Genomic DNA, 24982 nt, shown 5'->3' with positions numbered 1-24982 from the left:
AATAAGGTAACTGAACAATTTACCGAAAGTTAAATGGAGGTTTTTGCAACAGACAGTAGGATGTTGAAAGCGAATGAGATGAGTTACATGGTGCGACTGCGGGCCCCCGAGACTCTAGAAATGGAGTTGGACGGACGGTGGCGGTGCGGGACAGCGGGGACCCTGACCTGGGCCCTTGGGCAGCTATAAATGGTGCGTGGGCCCCGGCCGGGGACCCCGCATCAGTCCTCAAGAGCCTCAGGGCCCCGCTGGGGCCCACACCATTATAAGTGCCTCACGGGCCCCGGCCGGAGCCTCCGCACCATTTCTAAGACTCTCAGGAGCCCCGGCTGGGGCCCCCGCACCATTTCTAGGACTCTCAGGGGCCCCGGCCGGGGCCTGCGGGCGTGCACAATTTCTAGGACTCTCAGGGGCCCCGGCTGGGGCCCCCGCACCATTTCTAGGACTCCCGCACCATTTCTAGGACTCTCAGGGGCCCCAGACGGGGCCCACGCACCATTTTGTTAGAGCCTTGCGTGGCACCACACATGACCATTCAATTTATTAAAGAGGCCTGGTGTGCCGTGCCTAGTGCGCACTGCGCACCATAATCCATTAAAATCACTGATGTATTTGTGAGTCAAGTGAGGGCCCGGCCCCGGGGCCCCCTGGAGCGTGGGGGCCCCCCGCAACGCGGGGGCTGCGGGGGCCTGTGTTACGCCTCTGGGTAAATATAGTGGACTGAGAACCAAAAAGGAATACCTTTGGACCACAACATTTTCAACATCTATAAGATCGACAAGATCCTTGTGACCTGAATCTTGGGGTTGTGTCTTTAGTTCGGTTCGGTTTACATGTCACTGCATTTATCAGTGACTACAATGAGGGGTCAATTGCATAAACCGATGTATCACTAATTTGATTTAGGAAACTTGGTTCACTTGAATAAACCTAAGGCTGCTAAAGTCAATACTATGTGTGCCAGAAGCATCCCCCCAAAAATAAAGTGGTAGGGTTCCCCTCATTCCTGGTGAACAGTCTGCACCACAAGCGCACTCTATGGTGAGAACTCGATAATTATATAAATTAGATGACATAACATGGTTCCAGATTATCCAAAAACATTGATCCCTAGTGCAATTCTAGCATTTCGAATGGGAGCATTTTGAAGTGTGAAGGCATTAAACGGAATGCCCTTTCACTTTCACTCTGCCCTTTCTCTGAAAAGGCCTTACGCAACTCCTATTTGATGATCAGTAGGTCGGAAAATACAACAGCAAGATCCACTGTTGAAATATGTTGCAATATTGCCATGGGTAGGTTTACCTGTGCCTAGAGGAAGTTCATTTTCAAAGGGTATGTATAAAGTGCAGCAATCACTCACATTTTCTGGTTTTTTTTATGTAGCACTTACTCTAACTCACTCACTCTGCCTCACTACTGAAAAGGGTTAACAACACAGAGGATTTTGGATGAGCCACGGTTCACTAAGTCTTGTTGTTTTTTGGTATTTATCATTATCATGTTCTCCTCTAGGAATTTTGTGTTAGCAGATTTCAGTTGCTACTCGTATGTCACTACCATGCATATGCTGGAATGGTATTTTCCTCGTCTTTGTACTTAGAGGAATGATTGATTATGGGTGAAGGGGAAACGTACAATTAATGGGTTAGATTTTAAAGAGGCGTTGTGTTGAGATGGGGCTTAAGAGCCATAGGTACTCTGCCAGTGTCTCGTCATCTCTGCTCTTCCATGTCAACTGAGCTTACAAAGCATACAATCATCTCTTACACACTGGTCAATAAAGGATTTCATATGTAATAATGCTGTGGTTTCCTCCTATTAGAATCCACATGTGTGATCTGCCCTTACAACTGGCTGAGGTTCAGAGGAAGATGTTACTTTATATCTGAGGAATTTAAATCCTGGGCCTCCAGTAAGGAATACTGCATTTCCCAGCAGTCCCATCTTGCAATCCTTGACGATGTAAGTAAAAAATGATAAATATTGTGTATATGCATAGGCATTTAAAAATGCTTTTGCATATGTCTCCCATCGAGAGCCTCTATTGTGTACGTTTTCAAACGTTATTACTCACTTCTATGAAGTAGCAACATTTGATAGCACTTATTCCACATCATAAATGCTTTCCCGGTCAGGATGACATGGATATTTCACAACTTGTCAGCACAGCTCTGCTTGTCTGCTTTTACTGAAAGTTGCAAAAAGGGAAGGTGGTTGGGTTGGTTAGGGATTGCAGGTACAGCTTCTTCTTTTATTAGGGGCAGGAAGGAAAGGCTGTGTTATGTATGGCTCCCTCATTACTCCTCTACCCTTGCGTAGCAGTTGAAAGCAGGGGAGATGATTTTGGGGCCATACTGACATAAAACTATAGATGGCGAAAAAGTGAATTTTGGGTATGATTTTCCCGTTTTAAATGACATTATAGAAAATTTGAGCTTCACTCTCATTGTGTATTTGATGTCACTTAGAACCCCTCGGTGAAACACATCCCCTTAATTTGCAGTTAACTATCTATAAGTCTCTATATTATTAGGGAGCAAGGAAGTGTGTAATGAGATTTTTGTAAATTTGGTTCCCTGTGTCATGTCTTTTAATGTTTTCAATTCACGGGTAAATTGCCTGTGTGAATCCCAGTCGGTTGCATCACAACAGAACTAATAAGCATCTAATAAGCATTCACCGAAAACATTGATTATGTTTCCTGACAAGTACCACTTTCCCTTATTTTATTAAGGATGAGTGGGCTCCATATTATTGGTTAGAAAGATTATTGGCTTTAGGTGTTCAGAGAACCTGGAAGACAGAAAATCTCTCCAAGTGGCAACTTGTAATATACTTAGGTAACCCAACTAGATTAAGCCTGGTAGTGATCCAATTGATGAATAACTTTGGTCACCATTGCGGCCTCACATCTAACTAGATTAAAGCAACTCTAACCCCAGTGTATGGTACAGGCAAATACGGACCCTGGGTGTGAGACAGAGTGATTCAAGTTAGTACTCGTTGCTTCAAACAGCTGAGGATATGCCGCAAGATTTCAAAGGAGATAGTTGGAGCTGTAAATATTTCCCCCCTGAACGATCCCATCTGTAGGTCAAGCAGGAGAGCTAGATTTTTTTTTATTTGTACTTAATTAATTTAATTTATTTGTTTTACATTTAATTTATACATTTATGATTTTAAAGATATTTTGAAACTGCAACACCGCTTACTCTTAAAAAATGTTACTTAAACTTTTCATTCTTTGTAAACACATCCTTTTTTAAAAACAAAAATGGGTTGCTTTGTTTTTTTGAAAAATGCTTTATTTAAGAGCAGCCACGGACTCAGGGCCCCGTTAGGATGGTGGGCGGATCGCCCCTGCCGGGCTGGCGGTAGTCACCGCTGGCCCAGCGGGGGCGAACTGCCCACCTTCCTTGCAGCAAAGACCCTCCTCCATATTACAACGGCTGGGGGGTCAGCGCAGATGAAAAGACCGTCCGCCACTTTTCCGCCCGGTCTACAAGTCGACCGGGTGGAAAAGGGTTCAATAGAACACCGCCAGCCATATTACAATGCGGTACTGAACATGCCTTTCCGTGGCGGCAATATAGGCATGCAGAGTCTGCTTGCCGGGGCCTGTTGCTGGGCCCCCAGGGACTCCGGGTGGGTGGGGGGTGCACATGGGGGGACTTATGGGACCGCCCTGCCTTTCAATGAACAATGTGGAAGGCACCACGCGGTGCCTGTCATGTTGTGCATTGAAACGCACAACCTGCCTTTGTGGCATTGCGGTGCTCTCTGCACCGCCGGCCGCATTGTTGCAGATGCGCCATGTGCCCGCCAATGTGGCGGGTGCATACTAATCGGGAGTGCGGGACCGCTGCACCCTCAGTGGGCAGTTCCGTTTCCCGAGGGGCCGCCCGCCATACTAATGGGGCCCATAGTGTTCTGTTTACCTCAGCAGGCCACCATCTCTGTGATTGCTGCATTTTAGAGTGGGTTGCAATTTGCAACCAACCTATTAATATGGATGACAGAGGTCAAAATTGCAACTCACTATCAATCTGATTTTTGCGACCTGACTAATTAGTTCATAGGTCAATTCACAAAAACAGAATGGATTTGTTAAAAGACGTTGCATAATTTGCAATGACATTTTCCATCAACATTCTTACCTGTGTCAGGAAGTCCTTCCTGATATGGCCCCAGGAGTTGCATTATACTCCTGATCCATTGTTAAGGAAAGAATTGCAAGCAATAAGGCAGTATGTGTGTCAGACATGTAGGTTACTACTATAGTCACCATAGCTGTGGTTAGTAGATTGAGCCACAAGGCATGCTAATAATCTCTTATCCCAGGTAGGTGCTGCACCCAATACTAGTTTTCTGTCCCTAATAAGTGCCGATGTCCAAGTGAGAGACATGTATTTTGGTAGATGCAAATTTAAACCTTATGGTGAATGCTGAAAATGCTCAAATTCACTGTTTGTTGGCTCTCAGAACACATGATTCAGGCTTCTCTTCTATGGAAACATCTGAGTGTTCACACATCATAGTACGGGTGCAGCAATTCTGTGATGCACAATTTCAAACTGCAACACTACAATCCCACTGCACAATGAGCCGACTATCAAAGACCAAAGGTTGTATGATGGAATCCTGCATGCAATTAGCATGCTTGATTTTACAATGCTGGCATTAGAACAAATGTGTCATTGTGACGCATTCCTTTAGCAAGAAAGTTGTTACAATGACTTGCCTCAGTGGGGTGCTGGCCTTTGGAATAGTATCATTTACTATTCCAACTCCAGTCTGCGCAAAAATTGTAAGGTGTTGGATTTAAAATCCAACACCACTCCACCAATGCGTCTCCCTAAAGCAAGTCATTGTAACGACTTGCGTGTGAAACACATACGTGACAAGGGAGTGTTCTATTGCTGGCGCTGTAAAGGCACAGCGTATTTCCGGCTTTGTAATAATGGACGTTTCCCAAGACCAAACAGATCACCAGTTGTTTTTGAGCTGAACCAGGAGCCGTTCAGGGTCTACCAGAGTCTATGAATGGGCACTTGTTGATAATTTTGTGACATGCACGTGTGCATACAGGATAGTCAGCAAACTGATTGAGCTCCTTTTAGCTCCTGGTGTGTGCAGATTCCTCGCAAAATGATGGAGCTCCTTCAAGCTCCTGGTGTGCTCAGACTGCTGCAGACTGACCAAGACATTGTCCCAGCGAACCTAGCATAAGGTTTTTGCCCTGGAAGGGGGGGTGAGTGGAACCCCCTCTACCTGGAGACCTGGAATCCCATACACCCAGACCATGCAATAAAATGGGGGCTAGGACCCCATCCCCAGACCCCGCCTCCAAGAGGAATCTGGAAGCTGCTTGGCGCCACCATGACTAGAGGAGGAGGGGCCAAGGACCGCATCCTTGGGCCCTAGAATCTAGCAGGTGCTGGGAGAGCACCAGCACCTGTGTCCAGGGAGAGTGGGTGGTAGTCTTGACAAGCCGCACCCTGACCACATGAGCAGGCAGGGCAGAAGAAACCTGATGGCTAAGGCAGCAACACAACTGAGTGCGGCTCATGTGGCGATCTGGCGGAGGGCTCCTTCAGCTGTTCCCATCGTGTTGAGCACACAGAGGTTCCCAAGTGGGACAGGACACCACTCAGAAAAAGAAGAGAGAACAAAGCGAAGTGGTAAAGATGACAATGGTTTTCACGATGCTCCTGCAGGCGTAGCCAACAGAGTGATGGTCATTATTTTGCTTAGGATGTGAGTGGGAGATTGCTGACTCAATTTAGTATCTGTGATTTGTACTACAAAGGCATGCAACTATTTGAGACTTGGACGGGTCGTGTCATCTGTGCCAGAGCTCCTCTGTGTCGGCTGGCACTGAACTTGCGTGGTGAGGTGGGGGCAGGTGTCAGGGGAGAAGATACAAAATAATAACTTACTTCCGCGTCAAGACTCCACCGAACAGGAACCAGGAAGCGCCCAGGCTCTCCTGACCAATTAGAACACCGCAATGCTGTGGGAACTGAGGGCCTGAACATGTTATCCATGCAGGCTGTAATGCAGCCTCTATAGAGAACATGCAAAGTGCACATGACTGTTAGGACAGCCCAAGAGGGCGGGACATACAGTTATTGTGCACTTGGAGCGGGCCGACCACTCCTCCCCTGCCCTGCTCTGAAAAAACCGCAGCCCCGCACACCTGTAGAGCAGCACGGAAACATAAAATGATAATAACTTTGTTATTATCATTTTATGTTTCCTTTATATACACTGCTTAAAAGCAGTGGGGTGCCGCCACAGCCTCCTTCAACCTTAAATAAAATAGGGTCAACGGGCCCTGGACAAGTGACAGCGATTCCAGCAGGTTGTTGGCATCACCGCTGTTGTGCGCTGGGGCAGGTGTGATTTACCCCAACTTCAAGTAAACTACTTCCAGAACATATATATACCATGTGATTTGAAGTTCACGGTATTATATACATGAAGACAAATTGGTATATAGCCACGTAAGGGTTTATGATTTTTTTTTCTACTATCTTAGGGACAAACAAACTTACAATTCCAAAGGATGCTCACCTCCACATTATAGGATTTATACATCTATAAAAATAATTACATGTCCCTAAAAAATAAAGTCAAAAGTGGCTACTAAACAAAACCTAAACAGTTGTGAAATTCGAAATCCCAGTCTCAAAACCCCGCCATGCATTTTTACCTACCTCAAATTTCACTCATGCAGTACCACATTACACAATCTACAATATCAGGGATGACTTAAAATGATCATGTATAGATGGGCTCTATGTTTGTTATGAGAACAAGTGTAAGACAAAAAACAATACATAGGTACTATGATGCTCTGAGATATTGGAGATATAAAATGCACACTATGATGTATTAACAGACCTCAGGACCATTGCAACAAAGTGACGAATCAATGTCAGACGTTTTCACAAAGTAGCAAAACCCTCTCAGGACAATTTTTTTTGCAATTCCCATTTCAAATAATTTCTTCATTCAATCATACCATCTCTGGCACACTAATCTGAACAATTATCAAAATACTCACGCAGCCTCTCAATTTCATCTCATTTTCACTTTTCCCAAGTAATGGGAAGGGTGAGAGTTAAGGTTAGTTTGGTATGGTGGGGGTGGGGGTGGGAGATAAGCTTAATGTTGGGTTGAATTTATGAATTTCATAGAGTTTTTAAATGTTATGCCCTACCTACGATTGAAACTTCTAACCACTGCTTCCCAGCTTTAACTTTAGCTGGTTGAATTAATAGTGTGTGTGTATGTGTGCCTGCATGTGTGTTTGTTTGTTTGTGTGCGTGTGTCTCTGTGTATGTGATGTAAAAATATCCTTTTGATGAGTACACTAGGCAGCTTTTGCAAACCCTCAAACTTAACTTAACAGCTGTTACTTTCTCAGGATTTCTTAGAGGACATAGAAATGAGTAGACGCTCCTTTTGGATTGGCCTCCAGTACAATGACATCACTTCCGAATGGACATGGATCAATGGCTCTACGCTGCGAAAAGGAAGGTACGTGCAAAATCACTTCTAGTCATTTCTACCCTGGAACAGAGATATACTCTGTATTTTGCTTACAACTGCACATCAATTCAAGTTGGAAGAGGAAAATCTTGCTCTAGGCGAGGTAGGGAGAGAAGTGTCAGATGCAAAAAATTGCCTGTATGTTAAGGTGTGGGTTGGGGTACTGGGGACAAAATGTCGAAGCAATATCAACAGATAAGTCTACATTTTCTACATCTAACTCAACATATATGTATCTGTGCAGGACATATATCTTCACGGTACTTAGGTGTGAACCTCAGATCTATACTTTCCTACATGCACTTACCTTTTGATATTTTGTCCTTCGATATTCTGTCCTCGATATTCTTGTACCACAATACTCTGGTGACCGATGTTGAGTAAGTAGTACAATCACTGGAGGAAGGGGACAATGCGACTTAGGACAATGCTAGGTGGAAAAGGAAGGGCTGGGCACTTGTGGGGCTCGGTTCACTGAAAGGAGAATATAGTTGAGCATGGGGAGTTCATCCAAGGCCCCACATGGAAGCAGAAACTGTCTCACGTTGTTGAAATAGTTACTATACCTGTTCATTGTTTTATTTAACGTCTGCAGGCTGTGCACTTTGGAGAGTTTACAGAAATGTGTTGCAAGACATTGCAACTTTGCACACACCTAGTTAAATCCCTTGAGTGCTGCACAATTTGCCAATCTCTAACTTGAATCTGTGGAAGAAAATGATATATTCACCAACAAACATGCACGTTTTGGGTATAAAAAAAACAATAACTATCAATCCATCAGAAATGTGTGAAGTCTGGGACAAAATCTTCTTGTGGGCCCTTTACATAATAGATCGCGCCTGAGGGAGATTCTTTTAAAATATGTGTTGGATGAGGCCTTGGTTTATTTTTTGGCGTATTTGCACAGGTATCTAAAGGCACAGGTGAGGATATGTAATGACGGGGAGGTTTCTGGGGACATCACTATTGGTAGAGGGGTCAGACAAGGGTGTGTCTTGGCTCCTCTACTTTTTATCCTTTAAATAAATGAATTGCATAACTCCCTGTCCAACCTGACCTGTGATGTACCCAAAATTAATGGTAAAACTTTACCCGTGCTCCTGCTGATGATGCGGTTCTTATGGGCCGCACACCCAATGCACTACGCACTTTAGTTACTGGATTTGTATCTTTTATGGCTAATTTGGACCTTTGTACGAATTTTAAAAAGTCTTACATAATGTCTTGTGGGCCAAAAAAGCATTGTATCAAGTCTATAAAATTGGGAAGCGAATCATTAGTATGCAGTAGCACTTTTCCATACTTGGGCCTAGTATTTGCGGATTCTGGCTCTTGGCAAGCCCATGTGGCCCATAGCAGAACCAAACTTTCTAAAGCAGTGAATTCCATCATCAGCCTCAGGCAACCATTCAGGCTGAGGTGGTTGTACCGATATACAAATCACAATGTATACCAACAGCCACTTACGTTGCTGAAGTTTAGGGGTATGTGAATTGTAGTGGAATCCAAGTTGAAGAGAATAGGTTCTGTAGAAAAATCCTCGGGCCCAAATCTCCTCTCCAACCTACATATGCCACAAAGAATTGAACTTATATTATGTGGAGGATTTTATTAGGTCTCGCCCAGCTTTATTTTGGATAAAACTATGGCAGAACCCCGCTGCCACCTTAACCAGAGAAATAATCACTGACTTTCTCAAGTGTGATAAAGGTGGGAGCATACCGTAGCTTATCGCAGTAAAAGACAGTCTAGCCAGGATAAAGCTGGAGCACATATTCACACACCCATTGACCGCAGAAGGCGTAAATATTAAATCTGTCAGAGGGGCATTGTACAATAATTATCTTAAAGAAAGGAAGACTATTGAGTATAATAAAACATCGATAATTAGACACATGCCATTATTGGAAACATTAAGCACTCAAAACCACTTGCCACAGCAATATCTTAGGAAAGGCATAGGGAGGTGGAAAAGGAGCTTACTTTATCGCCTGAGGGATGGCATCATAAAATATTCACTCTGCTTCCCGATAGGTTATAACAACAATCTTGAGCAGACAAACTGCCCTTGTGGTTTTGGCAGTAAGCAGACAGTGCCACATTTTTTATTCTTTTGCAAATATTACACAAGATACACAAAACAGTATTTAATCCCTTACTTTAAGGAAATGACTATTATGGATTTTGAACAAGCTTACCTCGAAAGTTTAAAATTGGGAAGTGATGATCTGATACTTCGAGTAAGCACGTTTTTATCAGCAGCGGTACGCTCGCGTGCTTCCATGAGTGAATGAATTTTAACACCTCAAGACTTTTGTAACATCTTTCAGAGCTATTCCCTTCCCTTCCTCACTCTATGCCACATAGCAACACAACCTACAATCAATATGCTGAAGATGTTGTTAGCACTGTGAGGGTCATAAAATTGGGGGGCTTAGTTCAATCTCATTTGTATCCTGATGACCGTTTGCTTAAATATTGCACTTTATTATGCACATATATCATTGATTTTGCACATTTTGATCCAAATGCCTTTTTTGCACAATGATACTAATGCTGCTATTATCGTCTGATTTATTGCCCATTTTTTGTACTTATTTGTGACAGACTGTATAATCAGTTTAAAGCGTCATTTTGCACTTTGTTACCAATGCTGCTAGCTTTTATAGGTATATCCAACCTTTTAACATTTTTTACAGTGTTTTGTAATGGAACTTATGTATGTATATATATGTTTAAATATTTACAATGCATTCTTGTATTTTAACTTTGGTGGTGATGAACTGTGCTTTTATGGATATTCTTATCCGAACAAAGATCTTTTGACTTGACTTGACTTTATGGTACATTGGAATTAACCTTGCAGTGAAGCTGCTGCCTACCAGCCACATAATTCATCGGAATTATATACCCTACTTGCCAATCCTACCTATTTATACTCATGCAATCATAATTTCATGGGTCTTTTCTTGTCAGTCCTGTTCCAGCATTACAGTGTAAGTTCACACTATTATCACAACTACTTTCAATTTCTAAATTTACATTTATTTCCTTCCCTCTAGGTTTTGTTCTCAGCAAAATTTAAATGGTATGTTTTTTAACGGGCTTTTCAATTAAAAAGCCCAACTTGACCGTAGAAAGTCTTGAAATGATTTCTTTTCATCAGATGTTCTTAGGAGAATCACATAACGCATCACTGATCTATAGGCAACTTGAGGAATCCAATATATTTATAAGTAACGCATACTTTTACAACGCCTACCATTACAACGGGACTTTTACAACGCAAATACTATTACAACGCATGTATTTACAACGCAGTTTTTTACAACGCAGGTACCTTTACAACGCATACCATTACAACGTAAGTATTGGTAAGTATATATAATTATTTTAATTGTATATTATTTAAAATTATTTATATTTAATGTAATTGTATTTAATTTAATTTAATTTAAATTAATTTAATTTTATTAATTTAATTTATATTTAATTTTATTTTATTTTTTCTTGTACCCCTTTATCTAAAATTCCCAAAACTGACCCTAAACCCTAAAAATACCCCTTTACCCAAAAACTGAAAACTGACCCTATACCCTAAAAATACCCCTTTACCCAAAAACTGAAAACTGACCCTGAACCCTAAAAATACCCCTTTACCCAAATTCTGAAAACTGACCCTGAACCCTAAAAATACCCCTTTACCCAAAAACTGAAAACTGACCCTGAACCCTAAAAATACCCCTTTACCCAAAAACTGAAAACTGACCCTGAACCCTAAAAATACCCCTTTACCCAAAAACTGAAAACTGACCCTAAACCCTAAAAATACCCCTTTACCCAAAAACTGAAAACTGACCCTAAACCCTAAAAATACCCCTTTACCCAAAAACTGAAAACTGACCCTATACCCTAAAAATACCCCTTTACCCAAAAACTGAAAACTGACCCTGAACCCTAAAAATACCCCTTTACCCAAAAACTGAAAACTGACCCTGAACCCTAAAAATACCCCTTTACCCAAAAACTGAAAACTGACCCTGAACCCTAAAAATACCCCTTTACCCAAAAACTGAAAACTGACCCTGAACCCTAAAAATACCCCTTTACCCAAAAACTGAAAACTGACCCTAAACCCTAAAAATACCCCTTTACCCAAAAACCCAAAACTGACCCTGAACCCTAAAAATACCCTTTTACCCAAAATCCCAAAACTGACCCTGAACCCTAAAAATACCCCTTTAAAAAAAAACTAACATATAACATTTTAAATATAATTATATACTTACTTATACTTACGTTGTAATGGTATGCGTTGTAAAAGTACCTGCGTTGTAAAAAACTGCGTTGTAAATACATGCGTTGTAATAGTATTTGCGTTGTAAAAGTCCCGTTGTAATGGTAGTGCGTTGTAAAAAATGCGTTGTAATGTGTGTTTACCGTAAAATGAGTCATTACTTGATACACAATTTTCCTTGGACGCCTCATAAGGTTTGTAGGTGGATTATGTGATTCTGGAAAATGCTAACTTTGTGGTGAAGAGGGGACAATCTCATTCACATGCTGGCAAGCTGCAGATGGATCTGACCTTTTTGGTATACATTAATGCCTGGAATAAAGTCTTACATTTAGAAAATCTCTAAATTTCAGAGTGAAATGGTCATGAACGTAAATTTGATGAATAGAATGTAAATATTTAGTAGAGATCCATAAAATGTAGGCCATGTTTGTGCTAATCTTGATGACTATGTGCAACAGTGGAACATGAGGATGGTGGTCCTAAAATGAAAACAACGAGTATAGATTACGATTTGCAGAATTACTATGGATGTGTTGATATAGTTATACTGAAAATGCTTGACCATGATCTTTTTCTCTTCATTATTTTCTTCTTAAGTGTTATACTACTATTTCTCCATTCCTTCTTACTTTAACATAATCTATCTTAATTCTCATGAGACAGAAGCCAAACCATATTATAGTGCTTAGAAACCATACATATGAAGTAAAACAAGAGCTTTGAGTAACGTTTATGCATATCTATAACAAAAACAAACAAGCATATAATGGTATTAGTCATATTTTTATTTATAGCTGGGAAGGCTTCTTTTTGTATAATGAATATTCACTAAAACATGTTGAACTAGACTAGTACCACTTCTCATTTGTAATGAAACAGGTGGCCAGATTTCTGATTTTTATCCGATTTACGCTTAAGTCTTTTGGATGTCAGAAAGATGAAGTTGAACAAGCATTTCACACTGAAAGACACTCATTGCAACTCTAAAGTTTGTGCTCTTAGGATGGGCTGTAAGATCACCTTAAGCTCAACATGAAATAAAACAAAATTCCAGATACATTGCTGCCTAATTTACTATGCAACTCAAGAAAGGGCTACCTAAATACATTTACATTTTTCTAGTATATATGCTGATGACTTTACTCCACATAGTTGGCTATGGGGTAATGCAATGCATTTGTAGATGTATTACCTTTCATGGCTAAAATAATAACACATGTGATGGCTCGTTCAGCACTGTTTCAGACCATTTCAGGTACTGCTATTTTCTATTGGTGTACCAGAGTCCCTATAACTATTACATTCCAGAGGGATAACCAAGTTACGCTTTGCATACACTTGACTCTCCAGAGGTCAAGTCAAGTCAAGTCAAATGATTTATATAGCGTGCTACATACCCAGAGGGTCTCAAGGCGCTTGTAGAAGGGTGGGGAGTTACTTGTCAAATATCCACGTTTTGAGTTGCTTTCTGAATGCTAGGTGGTTCTGAGTAAGGCGAAGGTGGGTGGGAAGTGAGTTCCAAGTTTTAGCTGCTAGGTAGGAGAAGGATCTACCTCCCATGGTGGTTTTGTTGATGCGAGGTACAGTGGCAAGGGCTTGGTTGGAGGATCGTAGCTGGCGGGAGGGGGTGTAGAAGGATAGTCGTGTGTTGAGGCATTCGGGTCCGATTTCGTAGAGTGCATTGTGTGCGTGGGTTAGGAGCCGGAAAGTGATCCTCTTGTTGACGGGGAGCCAGTGGAGGTTTTTCAGGTGATCAGAGATGTGTTCTTTACGCGGGATGTCTAATATGAGCCTGGCTGAGGCGTTCTGGATGCGTTGTAGTTTTTTCTGGAGTTTTGCGGTGGTGCCGGCGTAGAGGGTGTTTCCGTAGTCCAGTCGGCTCGTGACCAGAGCGTGGGTGACTGTTTTTCTAGTTTCGGTAGGGATCCAGCGAAATGTTTTTTTGAGCATGCGAAGAATGTTGAAGCAAGATGAAGAAACGGCGTTGACTTGTCTGTTTATCGAGAGTGAGGAATCCAGGATGACGCCCAGGTTCCGTGCGTGGTCCGTCGGGATGGGTGCTTTTACAAGGGCCTCTGGCCACCAAGAGTCATCCCAGGCGGAGGGGGAGGTACCTAAGATGAGGACTTCAGTTTTGTCTGAGTTCAGTTTCAGACGGCTGTGCTTCATCCATTCGGCTACTTCTTTCATTCCTTCGTGTAGGTTGGTTTTGGCCGTGTTAGGGTCTCTGGTGAGTGATAGGATCAGTTGAGTGTCGTCGGCGTAGGAGATGATGTTGAGGTTATGTTGGCGTGCGATGGCCGCGAGGGGGCTCATGTAAACGTTGAAGAGGGTGGGACTGAGTGAGGACCCTTGAGGTACGCCGCAGATGACTTCAGTGGCCTCTGACTTGAATGGTGGAAGGCGGACTCTCTGGGTTCTTCCGGAGAGGAACGAGGTGATCCATTCCAGTGCTTTTCCTTGGATTCCGATGTTTTTGAGGCGCTGTAGAAGGGTGCTATGGCAGACTGTGTCGAAGGCTGCGGAGAGGTCGAGGACGATGAGGGCGACTGTGTCTCCATTGTCCAGTAGAGTTCGAATGTCGTCTGTTGTTGCGATGAGGGCGGTTTCGGTGCTGTGCTTGGCTCGGAAGCCGGACTGTGAAGAGTCGAGGGATTTGTTGGTTTCAAGGAATGCGGCGAGCTGGTTGTTGACAGCTTTCTCGATGACTTTGGCCGGGAATGGAAGAAGTGAGATAGGGCGATAGTTTTTGAGTTCGGTGGGGTCAGTTGTGGGTTTCTTCAGGAGAGCGCTGAGTTCGGCATGTTTCCAGCTTTCCGGGAAGGTTGCGGAGTTGAGGGAGCAGTTGATGACGTCTCGGAGGTGCGGTGCAATAATGGAGTCTGCTTTGTTAAAGATGTGGTGAGGGCAAGGGTCTGTGGGGGATCCTGAGTGGATAGAGTTCATCAGACGGATGGTGTCCTCAGTGGAGATTGGCTTCCAGTCATTGAGGATGTTCAGGGGGGGTGGGGGTCCTGCAGGGGATTGGGTGGGTTGGTCTCCGGGTTGGTTGTCGAAGCTGTTGTGGATGTCTGCAATTTTGTTGTGGAAGAATGAGGCTAGGGAGTGGCAGAGGGCTTGAGAGGGGGTGATGTCGTTGGAGTTGGCTGAGGGGTTGGTAAATTCCTTGACGATGTTGAATAATTCCTTGCTGTTGTGGGCGTTGTTATCTAGACGGTCCTTGAAGGCTGCTTTCTTGGCATTTCGGATTAATTGGTGGTGTATGCGGGTGGCGTTTTTGAAGGCGTCCTTGGTGCTGGTGGTTGAGTCTTTTTTCCAGGCCTTCTCGAGGGAGCGACAGAGTTTCTTGGATTTCTTAAGATCATCGTTGAACCAGGAGGCCTTCTTGCTGCCTAGTTTGATTTGTCGTTTTTTCAGTGGTGCTAGGATGTCGGCGCTGTTGGATAACCATTGGGTGAGGTTGGTGGCTGCTTGGTCTGGGTTTGAGGAGTGGGCGGGGGGCTTTTGAAGAAGCGATGAGGAGATCTGGTCGATGGTGATTTTGTTCCAGTTTCTTTGCAGAGTGGGTTGGGGGTGGTTGTTGGATGTGGGCTTGTTGTAGGTGAAGTGAACGCAGCTGTGGTCAGTCCAAAGGAGAGCTGAGGTGTGGCTGAAGGAGACATGCTTGCTGGAGGTGAAGATAGGGTCGAGTGTGTGACCTGCGATGTGTGTGGGGGTAGTGACAAGTTGTTTAAGTCCGAGGTTTGCGAGGTTGTCCAAAAGGGTGGTGGTGTTGCGGTCGTTGTTCTTTTCAAGGTGAAAGTTGAGGTCTCCCAAAAGGATGTAGTCCTCGGAGGGGAGCGCGTGTGGAGTGATGAAGTCCGTGATGTCTTCACTAAATTGTGCGCGGGGTCCTGGTGGCCTGTAAAGGAGGGTGCCTCTGAGTGTGGTCTTGGGGTCGGTGTGGATCTGGAAGTGAAGGTGTTCAGAGTTGGCGAGATTTACGTCTGAGCTGGTTGAGATGCGGATGGATTGCTTATGGACGATAGCGATGCCTCCTCCTGTGTGGCCTGTGTGGTAGGTAAAGATGTTGAACTGGCAAGGCTTTCAGTAGGAGGGACGTTTGGACAAAATATTACGTTTTTAGTACTGTGATGCCAAAATATCATCACAACAATATTGTGACATAGGAAATATTGTAATTTATCAAATAGAGGACAGTGGTCCTGGAGATATGGATGAAAAATGTATTATGCGACACTTTGGTCCCCTAGGAGAGAGGAGAAAGCCTATCCTCCCTAGGCCAATGATTGCTGTACAATACTTAATATTGGTACCGTATGTAAATATAATGTATTAATCATACAATGAATCAGTATGGCAAAGTCTTATTAGAAACTTCATATTGTAGGAGCTCCAAAACAGTGCAGTGCAAAGTGACATACATGAATAAAGTGCACACATACTTTTTTACAATATATACTTTCTAGTGACTGACAGTAAATAAGTTTATAACTACAAGACTCTAAATTAAAGTTCATTGCATGAAAATGTGTATCACCAACATCACTCCACTAGTAAAAGTCGACTTTTCAACCCCACATGTAATTTATAACAGGGCCATCATCTGGACCATGTTGGTAGCAACCAACACAGCACGGTGGCTAAATTACTTCAATTTCTTTGGCAGAGTAGAAAACAATAATCCTTAATGGAAACACTGTGACAAAATCAGTGGTATGTGCTCAGATAATTTTAGAGATTTGGCAGACCCTTCTCTCTGGGAAAGCATGATTGCTGGCCAAACTCTGGTGGAATAGGTGTTAAAACCCACTACTTTGCAGAGAAAGCCTGCCTTGTTTTTCCACAATGAGAAAGCTCCCACCACATGAGGAACTCAGATTTTTTTGTTTATCAAAACAAAGATAATGCCAACTGCTTCACTATGCTTGCAAGACATGGTGAGCATGCTGGCAATACAGTGTTTCCCACATGGCCCTTCCACTAATCTGCAAATGAGTCCCTGAGTGATTTAATCTGGATTGGACTTTTTCAATATATTTGCTGTCTTTGACAGCAGATTTAGACTTCAATAATAAACTTTGTGGATCTTTAAAATTTGACAGAGGGTCCATCAAACTACTAGGACAGCGGAAGACCTTCTCAGCTAACCCTGCAGAAGCACAACTGCTGAATTTAGAATTTCCCCCTGATGTGGCGTGAGATTTTGGCTTAGTGAACTGCAGCTGACATGTTGACATGACAATAACACTTCTGAGGAAAATGTAAAGCCAAGTCCTTTGCTCCTTGTGGCGGAAGTCTCTGCTTTGGGGCATATTCTCAAGGAACTATTGCAGCGTTATTGGCACTTTATCGCAGCCAGAGTTGCGATAAAATTATCACCCTATTCACAAACTAGTGCAAACAGCCGATATCACCAGTTTACCTGCGATAGCAGTCGCCAAAAACATTGCCACATATGACCCAGGCAAATATCGTTAATGAGATGCAGAGTAGGATTTCCCGTGCTAAAAGCCGCAACAACACCACTCCGCAACATTCTCGATGACCAGCCAGATCATCAATAACATCACAAAACAGGCGATCAGGTGCATTAGCAGCAGGAAATTAACACCTGCTCTGACCTGGTGTAAAGTCGGACCACAGGCTGCACCACACAAGGGAGCCCAGCCCAGAGCCACACCTGAAGGGCCACAACACCCACAGCCACCACCCATGGGACCAGACCCCCCCCCTCTCGGAAACCCACCATCCCCCCGGACCAACACTGAGGCAGCGCAGGTAAAGACAGCGACCCCCTGAAAGCGCACCAACCTCACACACCCAACACCAGAGAATGCCATTGCCAACCACAGGACCAAAGGGACAACCAACATCCCACCGCAGACAAAGCTGCTGGCTGTGCTGCACCTATTGGCCTCTGGTACCCTCCAACCAGCAACTGCCAGAGTCGGAGGAGTCTCACAGCCAGCCCTATCAAAGCTCCTCAAACCTGTCCTGGATGCCATCATCAGCTTGGTACCCCAGTACCTATACTTCCTCCACACTGCGCAGGAATGGCTGGAGACCAAGCAAGGGGTCTACGCCATTGTTGGCTTCACGCATGTTTTGGGTGCAATTGACTGCACATGTGTCCTACTGGTGCCCCCTGGCAACACTACACACAATAACCGCAACAGAAAGCACACACATCCCATCAATGTGCAGGCAATAGCGGTCCCCCAGGAAATCTTCACCAACGTCGACGACAACCACCCAGGCAGTGTGCAGGATTCCTGCATCTCCTGGCAGTCCATCAGCAGCCAGTGCTACCAGGATGGCACCTAAGGGAATACACTGCTCATTGGCAAGTACCAAATGAACACAACACACACCTCAACTCCACAATTATGCAACACACAACACTGAAAATGCACACGTGCAAGCTCACACACAACATGCCAAACAACATGCCCACCCACCAGACACGACAGCGCGATTTACTGTGGGAACCTGGGCCAGCCATGTACATGAGCCATCAATGTCATGGCACCTCAGCTACACAATAGCTGAATGTGGGGAGAGGTGGGAACCAGGCATGTGCGAAGGAGGCAAGTGACCCATGAATGAGAATATACCCATTGCCAAGTGAGGCATGGATGTGATGGCCAGACTGCAGTATGCAGACATATCCATGTCAACATATACCGCTGGTGTATGAAGTGTAGTGGACAGTGAATGCAACAATGTCACCCCAGCCACTAGGGAAGCTTGCAGAAATGTAGCTTGTTACATCCCCCCCATAAGCGTGAGGAGAGTGGAATGGCCCGGCGTATGCCAGGTTAGTGTACGGGTGTGAATAGGAAACAGGTAGTTCTGGGAGTGGTCCTCTTCCGGCATGCCCAACGTCTCTGCCAGGGCAGCACCCCTCAGACCAAAACGATGCCGACGCCATAGCTGTGAGTGGTGTGGCCTGCGATCCTGTGCGCCTGCAGAACCCAAGGACGCTGATTCCCAAACTCGACTTGACCACCCCTGCGCACCCAGGCCTCACTGCTCACCTGCCAACACCGGAGTGTGGCGAAGAGGGCCCACCACGTGCTGGTGCAAGCTCCAAACCCGAGGCACGTGAACCTGGCAACCTGCTACGACCATCACGGCCTCCGCAAGCAAGGCCTACAGTACTCCTTTCTCGTTGATGTACTCTACCGGCATACACAGCGGGTAGGTCCCTAGTAGGTCACTCATTTGGAACTGAGTCTTGATTACACTATGGCAGAGAACATTATTTATAGTAGATTGTATGTCACATACTCCCTTTGATGTGGTGCCACCAAGTCTGAGCATAGCACTACAACCACATGTGTCTGTGGGCTCACGCGAACTACTGCTTTCGGCCCAAGCTGTGCCCGAGTAGGTCACACAATTGAAACTGGGCATCGAATTTTCAATGGCAGAGTACATATCATTGGACACAAGGAGAGGTGTAAGAGGTTGACGCGTTGCAGTCAGGAGGGAAAACGGATCATCGTTACGGAGGTGATCAAACACTACCGACAACTGCCCTGGTGTCACTAACTCTGTGCATCGCGAGCCAATGACACGTGGTTGTGGGCCACATGCTGGCAGCTGCCTCCAGCCTACACTGCGGTCCACCAGGGCTCACACATCAAATCGAGTCCTGACCGGCCTGGAGGTCGCATCGCCATAGGAGGCACACGCCACCACCGCCAGGACCAACTACAACTGCCAACCTCCAATGTTAAAACAGTCGTACTTGCAGACTGACGGAGTTGCTCACACCTGTCATGGATGCCATCTTCTGCCTGATCCCCTGCTCAGCACTCCAGGCGCCACTAACTCAGTACCCCATGAATCATTGTCATTACTGTTTTGGTCATGTGCTGTGGAGAGCTCATGCAGCAATGTCACCTCAGGCAGTGTGGGAGACCTGGGACGATGATGAGGAGGATGATGTAGGTGTGACACCCCCCACTGCAGCTGCATCAGGAATGTCCCAAAGGAATACAATCCTAGACATTTGTTTCGCATGAGCGTGATTAACTCTAGTGCCCCAACCTCAGTGCACTGCAAGTCACAGACAGTGCTGTTTAACTCATTGTGTGACCTCTGTATTTGCTCCGCTACCACCATGATGCTCCGCAGTTGTCTGTTATGCAGGTGTTTTCTGTTTCCGTTTGAGTAGTGTTACCGTTGTATTTGTTCACAGTACCAACAACTCCCTAAGGGCTGGCTTACACTCACCCCACACACATCCAGCACAGGTTATGTTATGTTATGTTAAAATTTTATTTATATAGCGCACGGCTACTCAACAAGAGTGTCCCGGCGCTTCAAAGAACAACTCCGCAGATAAAAAACATAACAGTCAACAAGCAGAAAAGAGGAAGTAAAACAGAAAGAAAGCAGCCTACAAATTAAAAAGCCAAGTTTTCAGGTTTTTCCTGAACAGGAGCAAGCTAGGAATGCTGCGTAAAGCAAAGGGGAGGGAATTCCACAGCTGGGGGGCCTTAAAGCTGAAGGAGCGACCCCCGATACGCGCCTTCCTCACACGAGGCACCACGGCCATACACAAAGATTCCGACCGCAAGGAGCGAGCCGGATGGTAAAAGGCCAGTCTGCGCTGCAGATATTTGGCTCCGGAGCCAGAAAGTGCCTTATGCACCAGCGTGAGCGTTTTAAACATTATCCGCTTTCGGATAGGAAGCCAGTGAAGTGACTGAAGCACCCCAGATGTTCTTGCCCGCCTATGAAGGCCGTATATGGCGCGAGCCGCAGAGTTCTGCGCCACCTGCAGCCTTTGGATCAGATACTCCGGAAGTCCTAAGTACAGAGCATTCGCATAGTCCAGTCTAGATCCTATTAGAGCTTGGACAATGATCTTCCTATGCTCCTCTGAAAGCAGGGGTAAGAACTTCTGGAGCATCTTGAGGATTCCAAAGCAGGTGCCCGTCAGACCAAGAATGTGCGGTCTGAACGAGAGGTCAGTATCGACCTTTACACCCAGATTTTTGACAACCACAGAAGGCTGGGCGGGGGGGCACATATCAGCCGGCCACCAGTCACGCCATTCCGGTTCCGAAGCACACCCAAATAACAGGACCTCAGATTTGCTAGAATTGGCCTTTAGCCCATTCTGTTGAAGCCAGTCAAAGACCTTCGTCAGGGTACACAGACATAATATCGACTCCAAAATATCGTTTGGACATAATATCGACTCCAAAATATCGTTTGGAGAAAATATCGACAGGACAGAATATCGACAGCCAAAATATCGTTTTTAAGGTAAGTGAAGTAATATCGTTTTTAAGGTAAGTGAAGTAATATCGTTTTTATTTTTAGGGTTCAGGGTCAGTTTTGGGTTTTTGGGTAAAGGGGTATTTTTAGGGTTCAGGGTTAGTTTTGGGTTTTTGCGTAAAGGGGTATTTTTAGGGTTCAGGGTCAGTTTTCAGTTTTTGGGTAAAGGGGTATTTTTAGGGTTCAGGGTCAGTTTTCAGTTTTTGGGTAAAGGGGTATTTTTAGGGTTCAGGGTCTGTTTTCAGTTTTTGGGTAAAGGGGTATTTTTAGGGTTCAGGGTCAGTTTTCAGTTTTTGGGTAAAGGGGTATTTTTAGGGTTCAGGGTCAGTTTTCAGTTTTTGGGTATTATTTTATTATATTTTATTACTATATATATATGTTTAATAAATATGAAATAAAAAAATATGTATTTAACTTTCATTAATTATTTAATTATTGTAAGTTAATTTAAGTAATTTTAAGTATATTTTAGTAATTAATTATTAATATTAATTTAATTTAACACTGTTTTTAGTAAATACGATATTTTTGTAAACGATATTTTTGTGTAAACGATATTTTTAACTCGATATTTTTGTACTTACCTGTTTGTAGATAGAAACTCGATATTTTGACTGTCGAAATTTTCTCAACGATATTTTTGATGGTCGATATTCTTTCAGTCGATATTCTTTCAGTGATCCCTTCTTCAGACATCGCTGGATGCTCACCCCAACAAATGGGTGATCTTTCCCGCAGGTGAAGAGAAGCTGCGTGTCGTCCGCATAGGACACGATCCGGGCCCCCGAAGTCTCCGCGAGTGCCGCCAGAGGGGTCATAAAGATGTTAAAAAGGGTCGGGCTCAACACCGAGCCCTGTGGGACCCCGACTCCCAGTGGCGGCATCTCAGCGGAGCTCGAGGAGGCCCAGACCGTTTGTCGACGGCCCTCCAGGAACGATGTAAAGCATTTAAACACCGTCCCCCTCAGACCGATGTCGTGAAGCCTGGTGAGGAGAGCCTCGTGGGGGACGGTGTCGAAGGCCGCCGACAAGTCCAACATGACCAACGCAGTCTTCCGCTCTGCATCCAGGGTCTCGCGGATGATCTCTGACACCTCAAGAAGTGCCGTCTCTGTACTCAGGTTGGGCCGAAAGCCGGATTGCGAGGGATGCAGCAGGTCGTTAGACTCAAGGAAACCCGAGAGCACGCCATGAACGTGCTTCTCCGTAAGCTTCGCGAGAGCAGGCAGAAGAGAAATAGGGTGGTAATTGGCCAAAACCCCGGGATCCAATCCTGGCTTTTTGAGGAGGGGGATCACCATCGCCCTTTTCCAGGACGGAGGGAGCCGACCCTCTCCCAAAGATAAATTCAAAAGAGGATTCACCAAGGAGTTCATTAGCGGCGCCATCCTAGCCAGAAATTTGGCCGGGCAGGGATCGAGTGGCGACCCAGACTTAAGCGTGGCCAGAAGTGCAAGAGAGGCATCTGGGGAGACTGATGGAAACTCAGCCAGAAGTGCCTCTGGCGTAGCCGATGGAACACGTCCCCCCCCGGTGCCGCCAGCCCCAGCCACAAGCTCAGCAGTAAAGGAGGCCTGGATCGTTCTGATTTTATCAGTAAAGAACCTAGCCAGGTCACAGACCCAGGTCTCGGGAGTAACTGCTTGCTGAAGATTGGACCTAGGGGCTGTGAACTCCCTGACCACGGTGAAAATCTCCTTGCAGGAGTTGGCCGCCGCCTCGATTCTCCTGGCGAAATACTCTTTTTTAGCGCTCAGAATGTTAGAGTGATACGCTTTGACCGCCAACCTATAAGTGAGTCTGGCCTCCGCGTCATAGTGAGAGCGCCGCGCCCTCTCCGCGACCTTACACAATCTGCGTTCAATGCGCAACGCCCCCGTGAACCACGGCGCAGACTGCCGCTCACCCCACTGTACATGTGACCCCGCCAATAAAGGGGCCACGTGCACATGTCTGTAGCCAGTTCCACAGACTATCTGTGTGTATCTGTGTGGTCATTATGTGGGCATGAGGGCCCCGGGCCCCAGAACATTACATTGTGCTGTGTACAGTGGACGCAAACCACGTCATCGCAGGCAGCAGGTTAGGGTTTGGAGATATAGCTATGTCGTCAATCACTCGATACATGAGAGGGGTGTACTGGGCTGTAAGCATGGGCGGATCTAGCGGATCTCGCGTACGCGAATTTGCGGATTTACGGATTCGCAATCCGCGAAGATACGCGAACTCTCGCGGATTTGCCCGTTTTTTGTGTTGGCGAGCGTTCGTGCCGATTTTGGGACAATTTCGCAATTGCGAACTTACTTTTCGGCTCGCAACGGCCGCGACTATGTTGTTTCTACGTCTGGTTTATCATCACAGGTTCACAGCACCCTCTGTTTCACCACTGCCACCCTCTGGGACACCCATGCCACCCTCTGGTACATCCTCACTGCCACCCATTAGGTTTGTTTATCACTGTAGTTTATGGGGGGTGAAAAAAGCAAGCACACCTCCCCTACTTCAACTGCCATGAATTAATTTGGGGTTGATTAATGTGTCAGTTATTTAGAAAGTTCCAGTCTGGCTGGCACCTGCTTCCTTCCTTATCTGTAATTTGCTTTCTGTTGCCGGGATAATTTTTTTTCACAGGACCTTTATGGTCTACTTGTAGCTATTCTATGAGCCTGCTGTTTGGGTCATAGCAGGGTCATAGAATAGTTGCAAACTCTGGAGGGGCCCCTCAGGAAGCACTACAGTGAATGTTACTAATGTTAAGTTTGAACTTTTGCACCTGCTCATTGATTTCAGTTTAGCAAAAATCGTTTTTTCTGCAATTTCGCGCGTTTTTTGGGGCGCGAATCCGTGCGAGATCGATTTCGGAAGCCGCGAATGCTTGCGAATACACTCATTTTTTTTTTGCGACGTGTATGTTCGCGTGATTTTGTGCGTGTTCGCGAGGCGATTGTAGCTATACGTTTGCCAAGTTACCCTAGCGGTCGTACACGGGCGCGGCCATCTTGTTTGCGTGACGTAATTCCGTTTCCGGCCGCTATGTGTAATCTCGCAAAGTGTGCTGCTCGCTAGTACAATTTCGCGCGTGCTCGCGAGGAAAATCTCGCGCGAACGTACCCACGCGGTCGTGAACGGGCGCGGCCATCTTGTTTCTCATTCATTGCTTTGGTTCTGGGCATGCTTTCTGTATCCTCTCTGAATCTCTGCCATCCTTTGCTTGTTTGAAGTTTATGTAATCTATTTTACTTATTATCTATCCCTCTATTTTTCTAGCTGTATATTTTTGTGTTTTCTGCTACTTTTAGTTACTTTTAAACTACTTTTTTTAACTCTTTTCTTTTCTTCTTCACTATTCTATTTCTTCTTTATCATTTAACTTTATTTCTGCCCAGACCATGATAAAGGGAGCCGGGAAGCACACTGAGAAGGGGAAGGGTCCCGCACCCCGTGCCCGGCTCCCGTGCGGGCATTTGAGGGGGGAGCAAGTGGTGCCACGGGAGATCTTTAGCGCGGAGGAGGTGGCCGCACTCATCTTCCACGTCCAGCGCCGCCTCCCCAAGACGATCCTGGGAGGCGGCAAGATCGCAACCGGCTATGGCATCCGGGAGCCCCGGAAGCGGTGGGAGAAGGTGTGCCGGGCCATGTATAAGCTCTCTGGGGTCCGGCGCACATATAACCAGGCCACCCACCACTGGACAGATGTCATGGACCGGGAACGGGACTTGCTGGACGCGCTCGGCGTAGAGGTCCCCGGGCTTGGTGAGTAGTAGTAGCTATTCATCACTACTCTGTTTTATCCGGCTCTGTTATTTGCAAATCTTTGTTCTT

General features: G+C 45.2%; 1 protein-coding gene across 1 annotated transcript in view; it reads left to right on the top strand.

The window, feature by feature from the left end:
• The window catches only part of LOC144767740 (natural killer cells antigen CD94-like), a 147006-nt gene that overhangs the window by 90051 nt on the left and 31973 nt on the right, over positions 1–24982 (top strand). Inside the window, exons 4-5 of the mRNA XM_078651125.1 lie at positions 1826–1965; positions 7436–7548. Of these exons, the coding sequence (XP_078507251.1) occupies positions 1826–1965; positions 7436–7548 (253 nt within the window). The remainder of the gene's footprint in view (positions 1–1825; positions 1966–7435; positions 7549–24982) is intronic.

This window comes from Lissotriton helveticus, chromosome 7 (genome assembly GCF_964261635.1).
Source record: "Lissotriton helveticus chromosome 7, aLisHel1.1, whole genome shotgun sequence".
Lineage (NCBI taxonomy): Eukaryota > Metazoa > Chordata > Amphibia > Caudata > Salamandridae > Lissotriton > Lissotriton helveticus.
This window is presented reverse-complemented; position numbering and strand designations above follow the sequence as displayed.